Genomic DNA, 17,168 nt, shown 5'->3' with positions numbered 1-17,168 from the left:
TTGATGACACATGCGCTACAATACATAGCTCCATATTAGATATTAATAATATAAAACACTGTTTTCAAAATTTAAATTGACATAACTTCTTATACGCAATTTTGATTTAAGTGTTCACATGAAACTTATTAAAAAATCAAGCTATTGGCTTTGATTTGATACAAAAAACTCCTCCATATGAGAATTTTATCTACAAACTCCTATTAAGTGACAAAATATAAAATTCCAACACTCAACACTTCACAACCAAAGATCAAACCCTTTAGTCATTGTACAGGATGTTAGACCAACTCAAATCCTTCCTAAACAACCATTTTACTATATCAAATTGGCACATGCATACAAGACTTCCATAATTAGGTTATAGCTACTTAACACAATTTATATAAAAGAATGCAACAACATATGAAATCATAATTACTTTCCATTCTAAAACACTTAACTAATCATTTGAACATACCAAAAACCTATTTCTTGGAAAGCAATTACATATGTCATCAAAATAGGGAGTTGCATGCTCACAATACAAGTTTAATGCCCCAAGATTGGCAATTACGTACACCTCAACAAAATAAAGGCCAATTGAGCCAAATGGTGCCTATATGCACAAAAATTACTCTCTTGGTGCTTCTTTGATTGAATTCTTTTCTGTAAAAATGTTAACAATAAGGAGTGAGACATAAAAGTCCTAGTAATCAGAATTAACATGCGATAATACATGCAATTGCTTAGTGGGCATACAAAATGCTTTCCAAACAACTAATATTTTGCATGACAACATTTTATATCCCTTCATACACTGTGCTAGGAACTAAACCACTCGGTCAAAGCTAGGTTGATATAAGCTAATAGCCACTCATCGGGTCCAATGGGGCTTACTACATGGTACGTAGTATCTCTGGAAAAATCCCCAACAATAGATATTTCAAAACAAACCCAACATGTCATGCATATTTTCAAACAAATTCAAACAAAAACATAACTAAACAAATTGATGCTTTTGAACAATAATTATACCAATCATAGTATTCATATATAATTCAGCCCACTTGGTAATTCATTTGTTTCCCAACAAAACTATATTCTTTCCAAATGTATATAATTTTCCAAACAAAATAAAATCACACATAATCAATCGCAAAGCACACAAAAACACACATTAACAATAATTATCTTCGCTCCTTGCTATTATAGCTCCCCGAACAAGCAAACTTTTACCTCCAATGATGTTTCTACCACAATTTAAAAACAATGCAATACTAATTACAATTAATACAGTGCTAATTAACACTAATCAAAGTGTCTACACCCTAACCCAAGGGTTAGGTTAATTAATCTACTTAACCCAAAGTCATCATAACCATTTAAACCCTTGAAAACCCTTAAGATCATCATCATCATACTCTCTAATCATTTATTAACCTTTACATATCAAAATCATCACTAAAATCATCCAACAAAGTCTAAGGTTTTGCATATAATCATCCTATTGTGTTTATTATATCAAAACAACTTAAATTACATTTACTTAATCTCAAAACACCCATATATTTCAAATCTAAGGGCTAGGCAACCCTATAAATGTAATCCTAGCACTAACAAATGCTTAAACAAACTTAATGAAGATAGAAGAGGGTAGGTAAGTGATTAAATGAGTTTACCTTGAGTGATTAAAGCCCTAAAAATCATGTCTTCGGGTTAGCAACTCAAACCCTAGTAGAATCACAACAAATTGCCTAGAAAATCTCAAAATTTCCTCCCTCCATCAAAAACCAATGGACACACGTACCATGGTGGATGATGCAAAAACGCAACACTTTATTTAGCCAAACAATTTGGGCTCAATCTAGCTCAAAAACCTATTTTGGACCTCTAATTATCCTAATATATCATTCTGGACCTAATTCAAACCATAATTAAATGCCTATACATGTTATTTACTTCCATTAACCTCAAACATAAGTTTATTCCTCAATCAAACATCAAAATAATATAATTCCTAAATTTTAAATCCCCAATAAATCCTCAATCTCCACAATTATTTTTATTTAAAAATCAAGATATTACATTTAATATATATTTATATGCTGATTATATAATATATATATATATATATATATGTAATACAATATAAAGGCGATGCATTTATTTTTTATATAATTGTTTTTTTAAATGGGCCGAAGGTAGTGGACTTTGGGCAACTTGAAGAGGAGGAGGCAGTGGGAAGTTACAAGAAGATGCCACCGGTCTTGAACCATGAGAATTCAGCAATCCGGAGGCCCCACATTTCGAGTTACACATTTAATAAAGAAGTTGAAACAAACCTAGACACTTCACAACGCGCGGTGATGAAAATCATTACAGGGCAACCAACATTGGCCTAGCCACATAACATGATAGAACCCTTGGGTAACGAGGAGGTGACAGTGGATTATGAGAAAGATATAAAATAATATTTGGATTGATAAATTTAAATTTAAATTTGAATTTATATTTAAAATTTAAAAATTTATATTAAAAGAAGGAGACATATGTGTAGAGATATTTTGAAATAACCATTAAATGATGTGTTAGATACTTAATAGTTAAAAACTGTCAAATAAAAGTATCCTTAATATATATTGCTTAATGATTTCCAACCATCAAATGTTGGCTATAATAATCTTCAAGTAAAAGGGTGTTTTATGGTAGTGTTTCTTGCTTAAAACTTGGGGTGAGGCTGATGTGTGAGCATAAGAATGTGTCAAGTTGGCATGGACCCGTGAAGTTGATTAAATGAATTTAATGTAGATGGAAACGACAAATTAAATGAATGCAAAGCTACAGTGGCTGACAAAATGTAACCCCACAACCACCAATAATTCAACCCATAATAGTACAAGGGATTAAATGATAAATTGATCCTTAAATTATAAGTTTAAGAATGTTTGAAATTTTAAATTTATTTTTTATATAATATTTTCTTTTAACATTTTAAAGCAATACAATATGCCATATGTAGTTAACAAAAGTTAACCACAAAATTATAGAAAAGGATCTCAAAAGTTGACAATACAAAATTCCCTTTTAACATTTTCTATAATTTTTATGTGCTTATCTGTAATTTTTGGATCCTTTTTTTTTATAATTTTTTGTCATTTTTATATAATTTTTTAAGTTATTTTTTGTCATTTTTTAATCAACTAAAGATGAAAGTTAATTTTTGTTAATGATAAGGACAGCATATTGCACCCTTTTTTAAAGTTGAATGAGAATATTACAACAAAAATAAGCTTAAGATGTCATATGCTTTTGGATCTATAATATAATTTAGGGATTAATTTGCCTTTTAACCCTCGTCCAAAACTGATCATAATTGTTGATCACCCAAAACACACGCAAATAAAATAAAATAAAGGTAGCCTTTGGTTGGGTAAGAACGCTTTGGCTTATCCTTATCAACAGAACTTGACTCTTTATATCAAAAAAGAAGAAGAAGAAGAACTTGACCCTGATATTCCTTCGCTCCATCTTTCTCTTTTTCTGCAATCGCTCTTCTTCCATGGCTTGGTTTGTCCAATTTTCATGCGTTTAGCTCTTGTCACTTAATTACTTCGATTATTGGCTTCTTAAAGTTTTTAGGCTATTGGACTTCTTTGACTTTATTTCACCGAACAGTTTATTCATCTCTGTTTCGCTTACAAATTTTATTTAAATTGCCATGTGCTTTGGCCTATAGGTTGCAACCAGAGTTCAAAAATTGGATTCCAATCGGTTGGTGCGACTTTGGTATATTACAGACCTTAAAGGGAACAAACGGTAAGAAAAAATTGATTCATGAATCATCAGATTGAGTATTCATATATCTGTATAGTTTGTTACTCCTCGATCTTTTATTATAAGGACTTTCTTTATGGTTCTTCATATAAGACTATTTATCTAAAATATTAATTTTTTCCCTCTAATTAGTGTTCTTTGTTATATGGGCTCTTAAATTAATTTTTTAAGCATAATAATATTATTGATTAGAATTGGTTAGACACCAAATAGATCTGTTAGGCGCTTTTTTATGTTATTCTAAATTTATATTATTTGAATTTTCTTATACTTGAATAATGAATTTTTTTTCGGCCAAAAAAAAAAATAATGAATTTTTTCCCGTCAATTTCATATCAAGTTTGGTTAAATAAAGAATAATGCAAAAAAAAAAACGTGTATGAGCTTTATTTTTTCCCCTTCTTTTAAATTCCTCAATAATTATACGATAATGAATTTCTTTGCATATTAATATGCATCATTTCTTTGCATTGATAGGGTGAATTTTTATTTGCTATTTTCATGTAGCTAGCTGGGCTTTTCTTAATTTGATTTGAGTCACTGTGGTCTGTGTTCTGTTCTATTCGTCTAATTTCATTACGATATTTGATGTAAGTAACGATTATATATATATATATATATATATATCAGAATAACCCAATTAGCCGATCGAACTCCTTTCCATTTATTTATTTTATATTTTTTATTATTCGTCATGAGTATAAAATTGATTAACATTTCTTATAATATTTATTTCCTTGTACTCCCGTAATTAGTTTCAGCAGTGCGCTTGGATTAACATTGTATAAAATTGATTACGGATAAAATTGACTTATATGATTGATTTGGAAGATAATTATATTGATGATTATGTTTTTTGGAAATTATTTATTATAGTAAATTATTATTTTATAAGATTAATGAGATTGATTTTGAGTACAATTGAAATTAATAATATGGTAAAATCATGATTTTGTGAAAATATACTCAAACATCTCTATTACATGTTGAAATCAATTATAAATTTAAAATTATATCTTTTTTGAAAGTATCCAAACACTTCTATTACTTGTTAAAATCAAATATGAATTCAAAACTGGTTTTCTTGAAATTAAAATATCCAAGCACCCTCGGTTTTGGGTGAATGGAAAAAATGAATGTGTGAATATTTTTTAAACAACCATGCATTTTAAAAAGATAAAAATGAGGTAAATATATAATGATTGACATATTCATTTTTCCTTTTAAAAATAGTGAGACATTTTAAATTATATTTATTTTATGTTATTTTTACCTTCAGAAGCAGCCCAAAAGAGTGGGCCAGTTTCAATTTTGTTTGGTTACCCTTAAATATCATCTTATTAGCGGTAATTATGTTTAAAGTATTGTTGGGCACTAAATATTGACACTCTTTTATCAATAAAAATTCAAACATTAGTTCATCACATTTTATATTGAAGGACATTGAAAAATTGAAAAAAAAAATCTTTTGGGTAATCTAGTGGGCTTTCATTCCTTTTTATATATAAGGTTAGATATTCAAATTTCCTCCATTTCACAACAATAAGTTTACAGTAATGAATTCGTAGAAATTGAAACTCCTTAAAAAATAAATATACCCATAAATCATAGTATCATTGTCTTAATTGAATTAGTGGATAATCATTTATTTCTTTCTTTCAGGTGGGCTTCACACAATCTAAAATATGATTTCTTCATGCATGTTATATACATATATGCATGGTTTATTTAATTAGATGCATGGGCCGGTATTTATAACAAAGCTTACACTGTTATTTTTATTATGCCTCTCACCCTCTCACAACTAGCTAGTTTAAGTGATAAATCTCCTGTCATGAATTGACCAACACTGGTGGGACCCAAGAAGGGTCCGTGGGACCATTCAATAAGTGTGGTGCCTTTGCATGTTGTTAGTAGTAGGGAGAAAATGACAATTAGAGACCTATAAGAACATTAATTACAATTATAAATTCTAAATTATGAAAATTCATAACAAGTCACAGTCTTTACTTGCAAAAAAGTATCTTTTGTTTATTGACTTGAGATGCATAACTGATATTTGTAAATTCTTAACTAACGCTACAAATATTTTCAAATATCTTTTATTGATTTCCTAAACGTTTTATCTATATATTTGCAGCAAAAAAATTACAAGTAACTAGTTTGCGATCACAACTAACTCTCATAAATTTTCTATGACATTACAAATAATTTTAAGTGTATTTTGTAGATTTTTCAAGCAATTTATTAATATATTAACAACAACAAAAAATCATAAGATATTGGCTTTTTGTACATTCTCGACTAACGTTATAAATAATCTTAAATGTATTTTATTAATTTTTCATATGGTTAATTTATCTTATATTATAGAAAAAAATTAAAATTCACAATTAACTCTTGTAAATTTTTAATTGATATTATAAATAATTTCAAGTCTATTTTTTTGATTTGCCACCTAATTATTTGCATTTTTTAATTACAAGTGTGGACAATGGTCTATTATTGGGATTTCAATGATTCAGGGTTAGTAATTATAATTAATGTTCTTGTGGGGTCTCTAATTATCATTTTCCCATGTAGTAACAAAAAATGGGAAATAAATCTCAACAATGTGAAGCCAAGTCTATATATGAAGAGAGAGTATTCGTAAAAATGGTGTGGATGATTTGAGTACTCTTTTATCTTTGATATATATTTCCCTTCTCCTCTATGTATATTCTCTTCCCCTTCCCTCTGAGTTCTATAGTTCTCCTTCTCTATTATCTGTTACCCTTCCGTTATCTTTTTCTTTTCTCTCTATTTGTTGTCAAGAGCCATTTGAATATATATACTTTCATATGATCAATTTAGTTCATGACATCTCCTTATGCTATGTCATAAATACACATATACCATACATGTACCATTGATCTGTTATAGGGATTTTTACTGCAAATAGAAATGTTGACTAACTATATGTGATTGCGTTTTATTGCATCAGATGGCAGAGATTTTGATTTCCATTGGGGCAAAGGTTGCAGAATATCTAGTGGATCCAATTATACATCGTGCTCGTTATTTGTTGTGCTTAAACCAATTCATTGGAGATGTTGAAAAAGCAAGAGAAGAGCTGGAGGGGAAACTAGAAGATGTGAAAAGGCAAAAGGAAGAAGTTGATAGAGAAACTAAAGAAATAATGCCCTCCGTGCAAAAGTGGTGGGATAATGTAGATGCAATTCTAGAGGATGTGCAAAAGCTACAACGAAAGGCTGAAGAAGGAGGAGCAAAGAAATGTTTTAATGTGCGACACAGGTATTCTTTAGCAAAAGAAATGGAAAATAAGGCTAATCGAATGAAGGAGCTCAAACAAAATTCAAACTTTGAGCCATTTTCCACTCGCATCCAACTTCCAAGCATGCCTAACTTTTCCACCAAAGACTTTGTGGATTTCAACTCGAGAAAATCAACATGCAATCTTATTTTAGAGGCCATTAAAGATGGCAAGAACAAGATAATTGGACTGTATGGCATTGGGGGCTCGGGTAAAACCACCTTGACCAAAAAGTTAGGTGATAAGGTCAAAGAATTGAAGCTGTTTGACAATTGCATCATTGTAGTTGTTTCAAAACCTCCCAATGTGCTGAAAATTCAACAGGATATAGCAGAGCAAATAGATTTCAAATTAAAGGAGCAATTGCAATTTAAAAGAGCAGAAACATTATCTTATAGATTAAGAAATAAGAAGATTTTTATAATCTTGGATGACGTGTGGAGCAAACTAAGCCTTGAAGAAATTGGCATTCCACATAATGAAGATTGTTGTGTCTTGTTAACCACTCGCCTTCGAAATGTATGTGTCTCTATGGATTGTCAAAGTATAACTGAACTGCCTCTCTTAATAGAGGAAGAGGCATGGTCTTTGTTCAAGATGCATGCTAACATAACCAATGAATTGAATGATGAGTTTGATGGAATTGGAAGGGAGATTGTTGATGAGTGTAAGGGTTTACCTATAGCAATTGTGACTGTAGGAAGCATGTTAAAAGGAAGGAGAACTTTTCGAGTATGGAAGTCAACATTAGGATGGCTACAACATCCTGCATCGCTAGATATTGAAGAAGATTTGAGGAGCCTTTATGCAGTTCTCAAAATAAGTTATGATTATTTGCCGAGTCAACTAGCCAAATCAATCTTCTTATTGTGCTCTATGTTTCCTGAGGATCATGAAATCCATGTAGAGGATTTAATTCGTTTTGGCAAGGGGACTCTTGAGCTAGATGAATGTATTTATACAATGGAGGATGCAAGGAATGAGATTTTAGCAACTATTGAGAAGTTGTTAGATTCTTGTTTGTTAATGCCCACCAATGAGCAAGCATGTGTAAAATTGCATGATGTGGTTCGTGATATAGCCTTATGGATTGCAAAGAAAGAATATCAAGCAATTTTGGTGGATAGAAATACAGTTTCAAGCATGTTGGATAAATATCAAAGTCTGAAAGATACAAAGGCACTATCATTGTGGAATTTGGATGAGAATTTCAAGCTCCCTAATCAATTGCATTCTCCAACACTTGAAATTCTACTACTTCATCATCAAGGGTCCATTGATCATCTTGGAGTGGTAGAAGCATTAAAAGTCTTGGTCTTCATAACATTTAGCTTTAAATGGACATCCAGGATGCCAAAAACTCAATTGTCAATTTTGCAATCAATTGTGTCATTAACAAATCTACACACCTTATGGCTTAGAGGAAAAGTATTGGGTGACATCTCTTTCTTGGGTGAACTTAAAAAATTAGAGATTTTTGACTTGCATGGTTCTCAATTTGATGAATTACCTGCTGGAATTGTATATATGAAAAAGTTGAAACTTTTGGATGTGTTTGGTTGTGAAATTGAGAAAAGTCCTTTAGGAGTAATTGGAAGATGTGAGCAACTGGAAGAATTATACTTATGGGATAAGAAATCAACTATCCCAAAAAATTTCTCTCTTTCAAGGTTGAAGAGGTATGTTATTTATGATTCTAGATTCGATATTCATGAGGTTCCTTTTCTAGAATATTTTGATGGTTGTGATGAAGCATTAAGAGCTTTATGTATACAAGACTTCAAATTCAATACTCTGAGTTCATCAATGAAAGATCTCATTCTTAGAGCAAATTGCCTTTGCCTGGAGAATTGTATGTGGGATCATAAAGATCTAAATTTAAAGATAAAACACTTAATGGTTTCATGTTGTCGGGAGAAAAGATTCATAATTGATAACTCTGATGTCAACAATCTTCAAACAAAACAAGTATTCTCCCACTTGACTACTTTAAGATTGAGAGAAATTATTAATCTTGAACAAGTTTTCCAAGATTCATCTATAGGGTGCTCTCTTCTGATGTTACAAGAGTTATTCATAGAAAGGTGTCCCAAATTGAGAACCTGCATCTTCACCCACGCTATTGTTATACCAAAGCTGAGAAAACTTGAGATATATGGCTGCGACAAAGTGAAATGGCTATTTCCTTATTCTCTTACTTGTCAATGTCCTTCACTAGAGGAATTGTGGATACACTCTTGCTCTAAACTTGAGAGGTTCATCGGTGTAGATGGTGATGATAAGATAAAACACGAGGATCAATTACTACAGCACCAAGGGGAGTTCCTTTATGATATGCAAGGTTTTCCATATGTAAGTGTTATATGCAAAATTCCTCTTAAATATGAACATTGCTTATTAGAAATAAATAAATAATAATCTATGTTGAGGCATAAGCTAAAAAAATTACCTTATTAGGTTTCAAAGAAGGAAATATTATTTGTAATTTGAATTTGTTGCTTTACTTTTGATACATGAATTTTATATCATTTTCTCAAATTATGAAGTGAAATCAAACAATTAATCAACTCCTTTATCTCTCTTGCTAGTTAATAACTTTTGTTTTCATGTCAGAGAAATGTTTATTACAATTTCTAATAGCATGTATGTACTGTGAAAAGTATTGATATAGGCTAACATATTAAAGTTTAATTTTCGCGCAAAATGTTGTTGCTTTTTGAGTTTTATATTTTTTTTGGCCAACTTTTGAATTTTTGAAGTTCCTTATTAAATTTTTGTCATTGAATTTATTTCATCGCCTAGTTTTTTAATTTTGAAAAACTTGAAAATATTATCACCTCTCGTTTAAATTAATCCAAACCCTATTGTATAGAACCATTATTATCAATGTTAGTATCACAAATACCTCAAGAATGTCTTTAGCAAATGTCATTGAACTACTTTTACTTAGCCAGTTACAACACTTTGTATATTTTATTTCGTATTTTTGTAAAAAAAAATACTTTAATATTTTATGGCATCAAATATTTATTTTGGTATGTACTCAATCTAATTCAAATATAAGGCACTTGTACCTAACACGCACCTATAAAAAGAAACCACATTAGAAAATTAAGATTTTGATTTGTTTTTCAACTTTGCCTTTCTTTAAATACGTGAAGAATGAACAATATTAATGAAGAGGTATTCTTTAAATACCCTTAATGGCATTTTTTAAAAAAGCAATCAATTGACCTTACTAATCCATGGAGTCCCATATGTATCAAAACATGAGATCTTTCAAAATGCATCTTATATTTGAAAGGAGTACTTATTTATGGTTGCTTTATTTAAAATAAATTTGTGTTGATGCATTATATATAAATTATCCATACTTGTGATCTGAAATGTTTTCTTTTTGATGTTTTTTTGCTATGTTTTTCCTTGAATTTGATAAAAAGAACACTTTTTTTAAAATGCAAGTTTATAGAGGCTAGTACATTGTATATTAGGGTTGACAGAGGGGCTAGCTAAAAATTTTAAATATTTTGATGAATTTTATTTTCTTTCGTTCATCTACTTCCTTTTTTATATAAAAATTGGCATGTTCACTTTTTAATTTTGTTCAAAACATTCATGTTTGCTATCGAATAATAGGCAATAATGATTGCATTTTTTATATAAGGATTTTTAATTGTATAACATTGTTCTTATCATGAAATTTTAGATCTTTGTTTTAGAATGACCCGTTTCATAATTAATTGAATTCGAATACACTGGCAGGGGTATGAGATTGAGAGAGCAAACAACTTCAAGCAGCTACGAAATCAGAAGCCCTTGACCTTTTTCCTAAGTTTGAAATTTCTACAAATTAGAAATTGTAAAAGAATCAATGATATATTTGAAGTGCGAGTGACGAGAGAAGCACAAGATCCTAATTTGAAGCTGAATTCAGAGTTGTGTAAATTAAGATTACAAGATCTACCAAATTTGGAATATATTTGGAAGGGCCCCACACAAATTGTAAGCCTCCATAGACTTGAAAGAGTTGAATTGTGGAGTTGCCCAAGATTAAAAAGTATCTTCTCTCCTACTATCCTTACAAGCCTCCCAGAAGTGAGGCAACTTTTTGTATATGAATGCGAGGAATGGGAAGGAGTATTTTGTGAAGAATCACTTAAAAACCTTTCTTCTTCTTCTTCCTCCTCTAATGTATGCTTCCCTAAACTCAATGAGATTTCAATAGAGGGCTGCAACAAAGTGAAAAGACTATTATCTTATTCTCTGGCTTCTCATTGTCATTCACTAGAGTATATGATAATACATGAATGCTCTCAACTTGAGAGGCTTGTTGACGGAGACAATGATGAAGAATCAGCAAATGGGGATTGGCTACCACTGCTTCTCAAACTGAAGGAATTAACTCTAGTAATGTTGCCAACATTGAGAGACATTTTCACAGGAGAACTTGAGTACAAGCTGGAATGCCATCATGATAGACACGTAAGTCTTATGTAAAATCAATGCACTATTTTATTTTTTTAAAATTTAAGGTATGCATGCTCTTGTTTTTAAGAAAAAGATATATCTTAACAATAATAGGCAACAATTAATGTATTTCATGAAGGGCTAAATAGCAAATTGACCCCTAAACTATAAGTTTAAGAATGTTCAGAAATCTAAACTCATTTTTTGTGCAATATTTTCCTTCAACTTTTGAAATTAATGCAATATTGCCTCTGCCATTAATAAATATTAAATTTGACTGCTAGCTAACTGAAAATTAGATGAAAAGACCCAAAACCTTTTTTTATAATTTTAGATCTTTTTATGTAATTTTTTGATCAACTACCAGTCAAAATTAATATTTGTTAATGATAGGGGCAATATTATACTACTATCAAAAGTTGAAGGGAAAAATTATATCAAAAATAAGTTTAAGATTGCATACACTCCTCGACATATAATTTAGGGGTTAATTTACTATTTAATCATTTCTTGAAATTAATAAAATAATTTAACAACATATAGTTATAATAATAGATATTGAATAATCATGCAACAACAAAAGTAATATTTGCAAGTTATACATTTTTCCCCACATTATTATTGTTGTAACTATGAAGTTGTTATATTACAATATTAAAAAATATGTGAGATTGTTTGCCAAAAAAAAAATATGTGAAATTGATTGGGTGTAATTTCTGGTGAGTGTTACAAAGGTCATGTTGTCGTTTGGATGTTTTTAAGAGGTTTTTTATCTTTCGTTCACTCTACCTCTTTTTTCCCTTGTTTTTGAAATTGGCATGTTTACTTTTTAAATTCATTTAAAAAATTTCTGTTTACTATATATTTGTAGCAAAAATATATCCTCAATAACAGGCAATAATCATTTCAATATTTATTTAATGTTTTTGCATACAAAATTTAACGTTCCCACTTTCCAGTACTGCTGCAAGGACTGAGTCAAATTTTATGTTTGTATTATTTGTATTAGTAATAAAGGTTGTCAATGAACGAAATAACTTTTTATGTTATAGTTTTTTGGCACCAGTGAGCTCTTCATGATTGAACTAAAATGTATTTATTCAAGACTTCTTGAAATAAATCAGTGTGACTGTGGATGCATATCTGTAATCTGTAATATATATATATATATATATATCCACGTTTTGCGCTTGATAATATATGAATGTCTAACTAAATAAAATTCATCATGCTGAGATTCTTTTGTTACAATTTTAAAATGTGAAATTAATAGGGCCTAAGTAGTAATGTTGCAGCAGCATTCTAACATTTGATGTGAGTCATATATTGACCATCGTTTAGATTGCCATCTAATCATTGAATACATTTACTATATAGAAAAAGAAGAATGACAGTGTAAGGCCAAAGGTGTTGAATTCAGAATTATGTTCTATACATTTAATGGATCTGCCGGAGTTGGAATTTATTTGGAAGGCCCCCACTCAAATTATAAGCCTCCATAGACTTCAAGAAGTTAAATTGTGGAGTTGCCGAAGATTAAAAAGTATTTTCACTCTTGCCATAATTACAAGCCTTCCAAAGTTGAAGAAACTTGGAGTAAAAGCATGCGATCAATGGGAAGGAGTATTTTGTGAAGAATCACTTCAAAACCTTTCTTCTGCTTCTTCCACGGTTTGCTTCCCCAGCCTTGAGAGAATTGGTATATATGATTGCAACAAAGTGAAAAGGTTGTTTTCTTATTCTCTAGCATCTCAATGCCCTTCATTAAAAAAAATAATTATAAATGACTGCTCTGAACTTGAGTGGGTTGTTCAAGGCTATGAAAGTGAACAAGTTACTGGTCATGATCAGAAACTATTTCCTAAATTGAATAAATTGGATCTCAGGAGGTTGCCAAAGTTGAGAGAGATTTATACAGGTTATGAATTCAATCACGTATCTGGTACTATGAGTATACAAGATTGTCCAAACATATACAACATCCCATTATAATACAATGCCTCATCAGGTACCTACCTTCACTCTTTCTAAATATGCAACCAAATATTAGTTGAACACACTTTTATTTTTAATCAATGAAATATTTTTGTGCATTACAATTTCTATCACTCGGTCAAATACCACACTTTGAAGTTGCTTGTTTACGATAATTGCCCACCCTCCCCAACTAATAAAAGGTGTTGTTTTACCTTCCATTTTGATACGCACACACACACCCCCCACCCCACTCATTTTTTAAGAGAAATTTGAATCATTCCCAAAAGGTTTTGGTGTTGTATTAATATTACACGTTCAAAAATTATATAATTCAAAATAATTAATTTTTCCATTTACAAATTTTTAACTCAATAGTCTCATCAACATAAATAGTTAGCTCTAGTTTAATCCACATTGTCTGATGACAATTTTAAAAAAATTCATAAAATAAATAAAGTTGTTAGTTTTTATTTTGTCTATGTACCATTTTGATGTGATAGTTAAGCTGTTAATTTATTATTTTTTTCAGACTTGGAGATCAAATCTGAAAGTCAAGGATATAAGAGGGATAACGAGCTTTGGATCTTTCGAAGGTTTTCATTTGTAGTTGCGTTTCACCAAGTGGTGTATGTGAAGATGTCTTTGATTTGTGTCAGACTGTTAGTGTATTGAAGATTATACAAAAACTAAAACAATGCATGAAAGATTGGATTTATCTTTACTTTCTTTTTTTTTTTGAGCGAAATTAGATCTATCTTTACTGAAGTTGTGTTTACTTGAGATGTGCTGGTGTTATATAATTAAATTGAAGATTGTGCCCAATATAATAGTTGCGTGGCTTGTCAAGACTTCTTTATTTTATTTGAAATACTTTCACGAGTGCAGAAAGTACATTTATCACTTCTTAAAATTAACTTTTTCGCACCAGTTCTTGAATGTGGTATAGAATCAATAATGTTAAAATTGAAGACTTTTAACGTTATAGAGCCTATGTTAAAAGTGACTGTAACTTGAAGTTAGAAAACGGACGGGTCCAGCTCACATGAGCCTAAACTCTAAAACTCGATTTTCTTAAAAATGCTTTTTTTTTTAGATCTGACCTTTATTTAAAGGGCTCAAGCCATAAAAATTAAAATTATAGAATCAAAGCATGAGCTTAAGTCCAAGACATTGCTAGTTGCATCTTCGTCTTTGCCACCATTCCACCGGTGCTTGAGCTTGGTTGAATAATCACAGAATCAAAGCTTGAGTTTGGCCCCTGTAATGATTTCATTATTAGTTGCTCTCTAATCGGAGCTTTCATGCGCAACTCTTTAAAGGGTGACTTTGGTCCTGTAATAACATATAATTTATGAGGTGCATAGAATAATTTTAATACAATTCCCCACATTAAAGTCAACAGCAAAATAACATGATTTAGAATTTTTAACAAGCTAAACTAGGCATGTGAACTCCACTACAAACAACTCAAACTTAAACTGGATGAAAGGCAACAAAGAGTAACCTTTGGCTGCTTTCGAATGAAAAGCTTCAGACAATCCAGCTTCTCTTCATAGAATTTCCTTAATTGATGATTCCAAGGACAAGGCTTAAGATGCTTGTCCAAATGGTGTTGAAGCTTGCGTTCTCATCGAGTTTAGAAATCAGGAGCATGACCTCCTCTCAAAAACTGAATTCTCTAAACTCTTATCAGACAGTAAAAATGTAAACAGAACAGCATCTTTATTTTTCTTTTGTAACATAGCACCATATAAAGCAGAAGAAATTAGCAGTGTGGCTCACCCATGGTCAATTACAATGATATCTGTTTGGTGAAATAGCCATTCAATTGTCCAAGATATGAACTTCTTCCTGAAAGAACAGATTCTTATATGACTTGAATGATGAAGTTCCCGCCTTGGCAAACTTAACTAATTGAATAATCTAAAGTCCAAACAACTAAGCAGAGATAGGGGCATAGCAGAGAATCAGTCAATCAGATAGAGAATAATCAATTTTAACCAGAAGCAGTTGAGATCAGATAAGAATCAAAGACTTAGAGGCGAGAGCAACTGAAGTCAAGATCGAGAACCATGACAGAGGCAAGAACGACCACCCACAGTTCTCTATCTAGAGGAGTCCGTCAAGAGACCGTCGCCGATATCCAGCCAGCCAAGAAGTGAGCATAACGCCGACAATCTGAAATCATGAGCGAGGGCCAATGGGCGAGAGTACTGTGACTCCCTCGTCGAGATTGAGATCCGACATTGTGAGGCCGAGAGGGGGAGAGGCTGAGTTGTAGAGATCGTGATTCATGAGGCCGAGAGCTAGAAGAAGGAGAGTCAGAGTCGCAAGTCCGAGATGAAGAGAGAGGAGAGGCTAAGATGAAGAGGAATCGCAACTCGCAAGCTGCAGTGTAGCTTAGGCTTTCTTTTCCTCTCCGGACGGTGCGTTTTGAAATCAAGGTGGAGGGGCAACAAGAGCCTGTTTGGTTCAAGGGAAGGGGAGGGAGGGGAGGGGGGAAGGGAGGGGAGGGGAGCTCCCCCCAATTTGGAGGGGAGGCTTTGGAGGGGAGGAGAGGGGAAAATTTTAAAAATTTTCCCTCCCCTCCCCTCCCCTCCCTTTCATCCAAACACTCCCTAAAAGAAAGAGAGAGGAAATCAGGCCTTGCGGGTTGCCCCAGCTGAGACCCATTTTTTCAAGATTTATTAAGATCAGGTTTTAAAACCTCATTTTTTTAAAAATAGCTAATTTTTTAAATTTAAACTTCTATAAAAATAAATTTAAATAAATGACCCTTCAAGTTTGATTTTTATTTTCAGTTCTAGTATCACTCATACCAAAATATATATATATTCTTTATATTATATTTTGATTATCCTCTTTCACCTCTTTGATTTCATAAACTTCTAAAGACAATCAAAAACCAAAAACGACAGATAACAAAAAATGAACCAATAGTTTTAAGACTTTTTATTGAATTCTAATCAATCCAAATACAAAACTACATTTAAACTCCAAAACTTATTACGCAATTCCAACACAATACTCATTAGAATAACCTAAACCAAAAACTTACACTACGACAAAAAAAAAAAGAGCTTTTCAAAGTAATTATTTTTACTCTTTCCAAACATTTGGAAAAGGATCCAAAAATAAAGGAATGCTTTTGAAATGAGCCTCTAAAGTCGGCCTATGAGAGAGTATTTTGACTAAAAACACTATGTAGGCCTATCATTCAAGGATCTAAAGGAAAATATCATGCAAGGATCATAAAAGTAATTTAATATTAAATAAAGATTAAAAAATTTTAAAATATCATTACAAAATTAGGAAACTGATTCGAAAATAATTTAGATAGGAATAAATTATAATACCCCTACTTTTATTTAAAAATAACTTGTCAATTGAATAATTTCTTGTTAAATGCAAATAAGTATTTGTTAATTAATGAATGATTACTTGTTGAAGCATGATTTACATTTATCCCTTTCTACAACTAAATTCTTTCAAATTCTTGAATTTGTCAATTAGTGAATGGCTTCTTATTAAATAAGAGTATATATTTGTTAATTAATGCATGGTAATTTGTTGAAACATGATTTATCTTGTCCTT

The 17,168-nt window shown here is 31.2% G+C and overlaps 1 protein-coding gene across 2 annotated transcripts; it reads left to right on the top strand.

Moving 5' to 3' along the window:
- The first annotated feature begins 3,427 nt into the window (after positions 1-3,427).
- LOC129306241 (probable disease resistance protein At5g63020) lies at positions 3,428-14,283 on the top strand. 2 transcript variants are annotated; one of them, XM_054946717.1, is made up of 6 exons: positions 3,428-3,549; positions 3,719-3,798; positions 6,800-9,481; positions 10,892-11,611; positions 12,974-13,323; positions 14,103-14,283. In XM_054946717.1, exons 3-6 carry the CDS (start codon positions 6,800-6,802, stop codon positions 14,119-14,121), a joined length of 3,771 nt encoding a protein of 1,256 aa, XP_054802692.1. In that variant the 5' UTR covers positions 3,428-3,549; positions 3,719-3,798; the 3' UTR covers positions 14,122-14,283. The 2 variants fall into 2 exon arrangements, with proteins under 2 accessions (XP_054802692.1, XP_054802691.1); XM_054946716.1 differs by having other exon boundaries at positions 12,974-13,604.
- The last annotated feature ends 2,885 nt before the right edge of the window (positions 14,284-17,168 follow it).

Source organism: Prosopis cineraria, unplaced genomic scaffold (assembly GCF_029017545.1).
Source record: "Prosopis cineraria cultivar Desert tree isolate PC_DT_omini unplaced genomic scaffold, ASM2901754v1 PC3, whole genome shotgun sequence".
Lineage (NCBI taxonomy): Eukaryota > Viridiplantae > Streptophyta > Magnoliopsida > Fabales > Fabaceae > Prosopis > Prosopis cineraria.
The sequence above is the reverse complement of the archived record's forward strand: the minus strand, read 5'-3'. Positions and strand labels throughout refer to the sequence as shown.

Coding starts and splice junctions, on each gene's coding strand:
- LOC129306241 (XM_054946716.1), top strand. CDS start 6,800: ATGGCAGAGATTTTGATTTCCATTGGGGCAAAGGTTGCAGAATATCTA. Junction 9,482..10,891: donor ATATGCAAGGTTTTCCATAT/GTAAGTGTTATA, acceptor ATACACTGGCAG/GGGTATGAGATTGAGAGAGC. Junction 11,612..12,973: donor AATGCCATCATGATAGACAC/GTAAGTCTTATG, acceptor TTTACTATATAG/AAAAAGAAGAATGACAGTGT.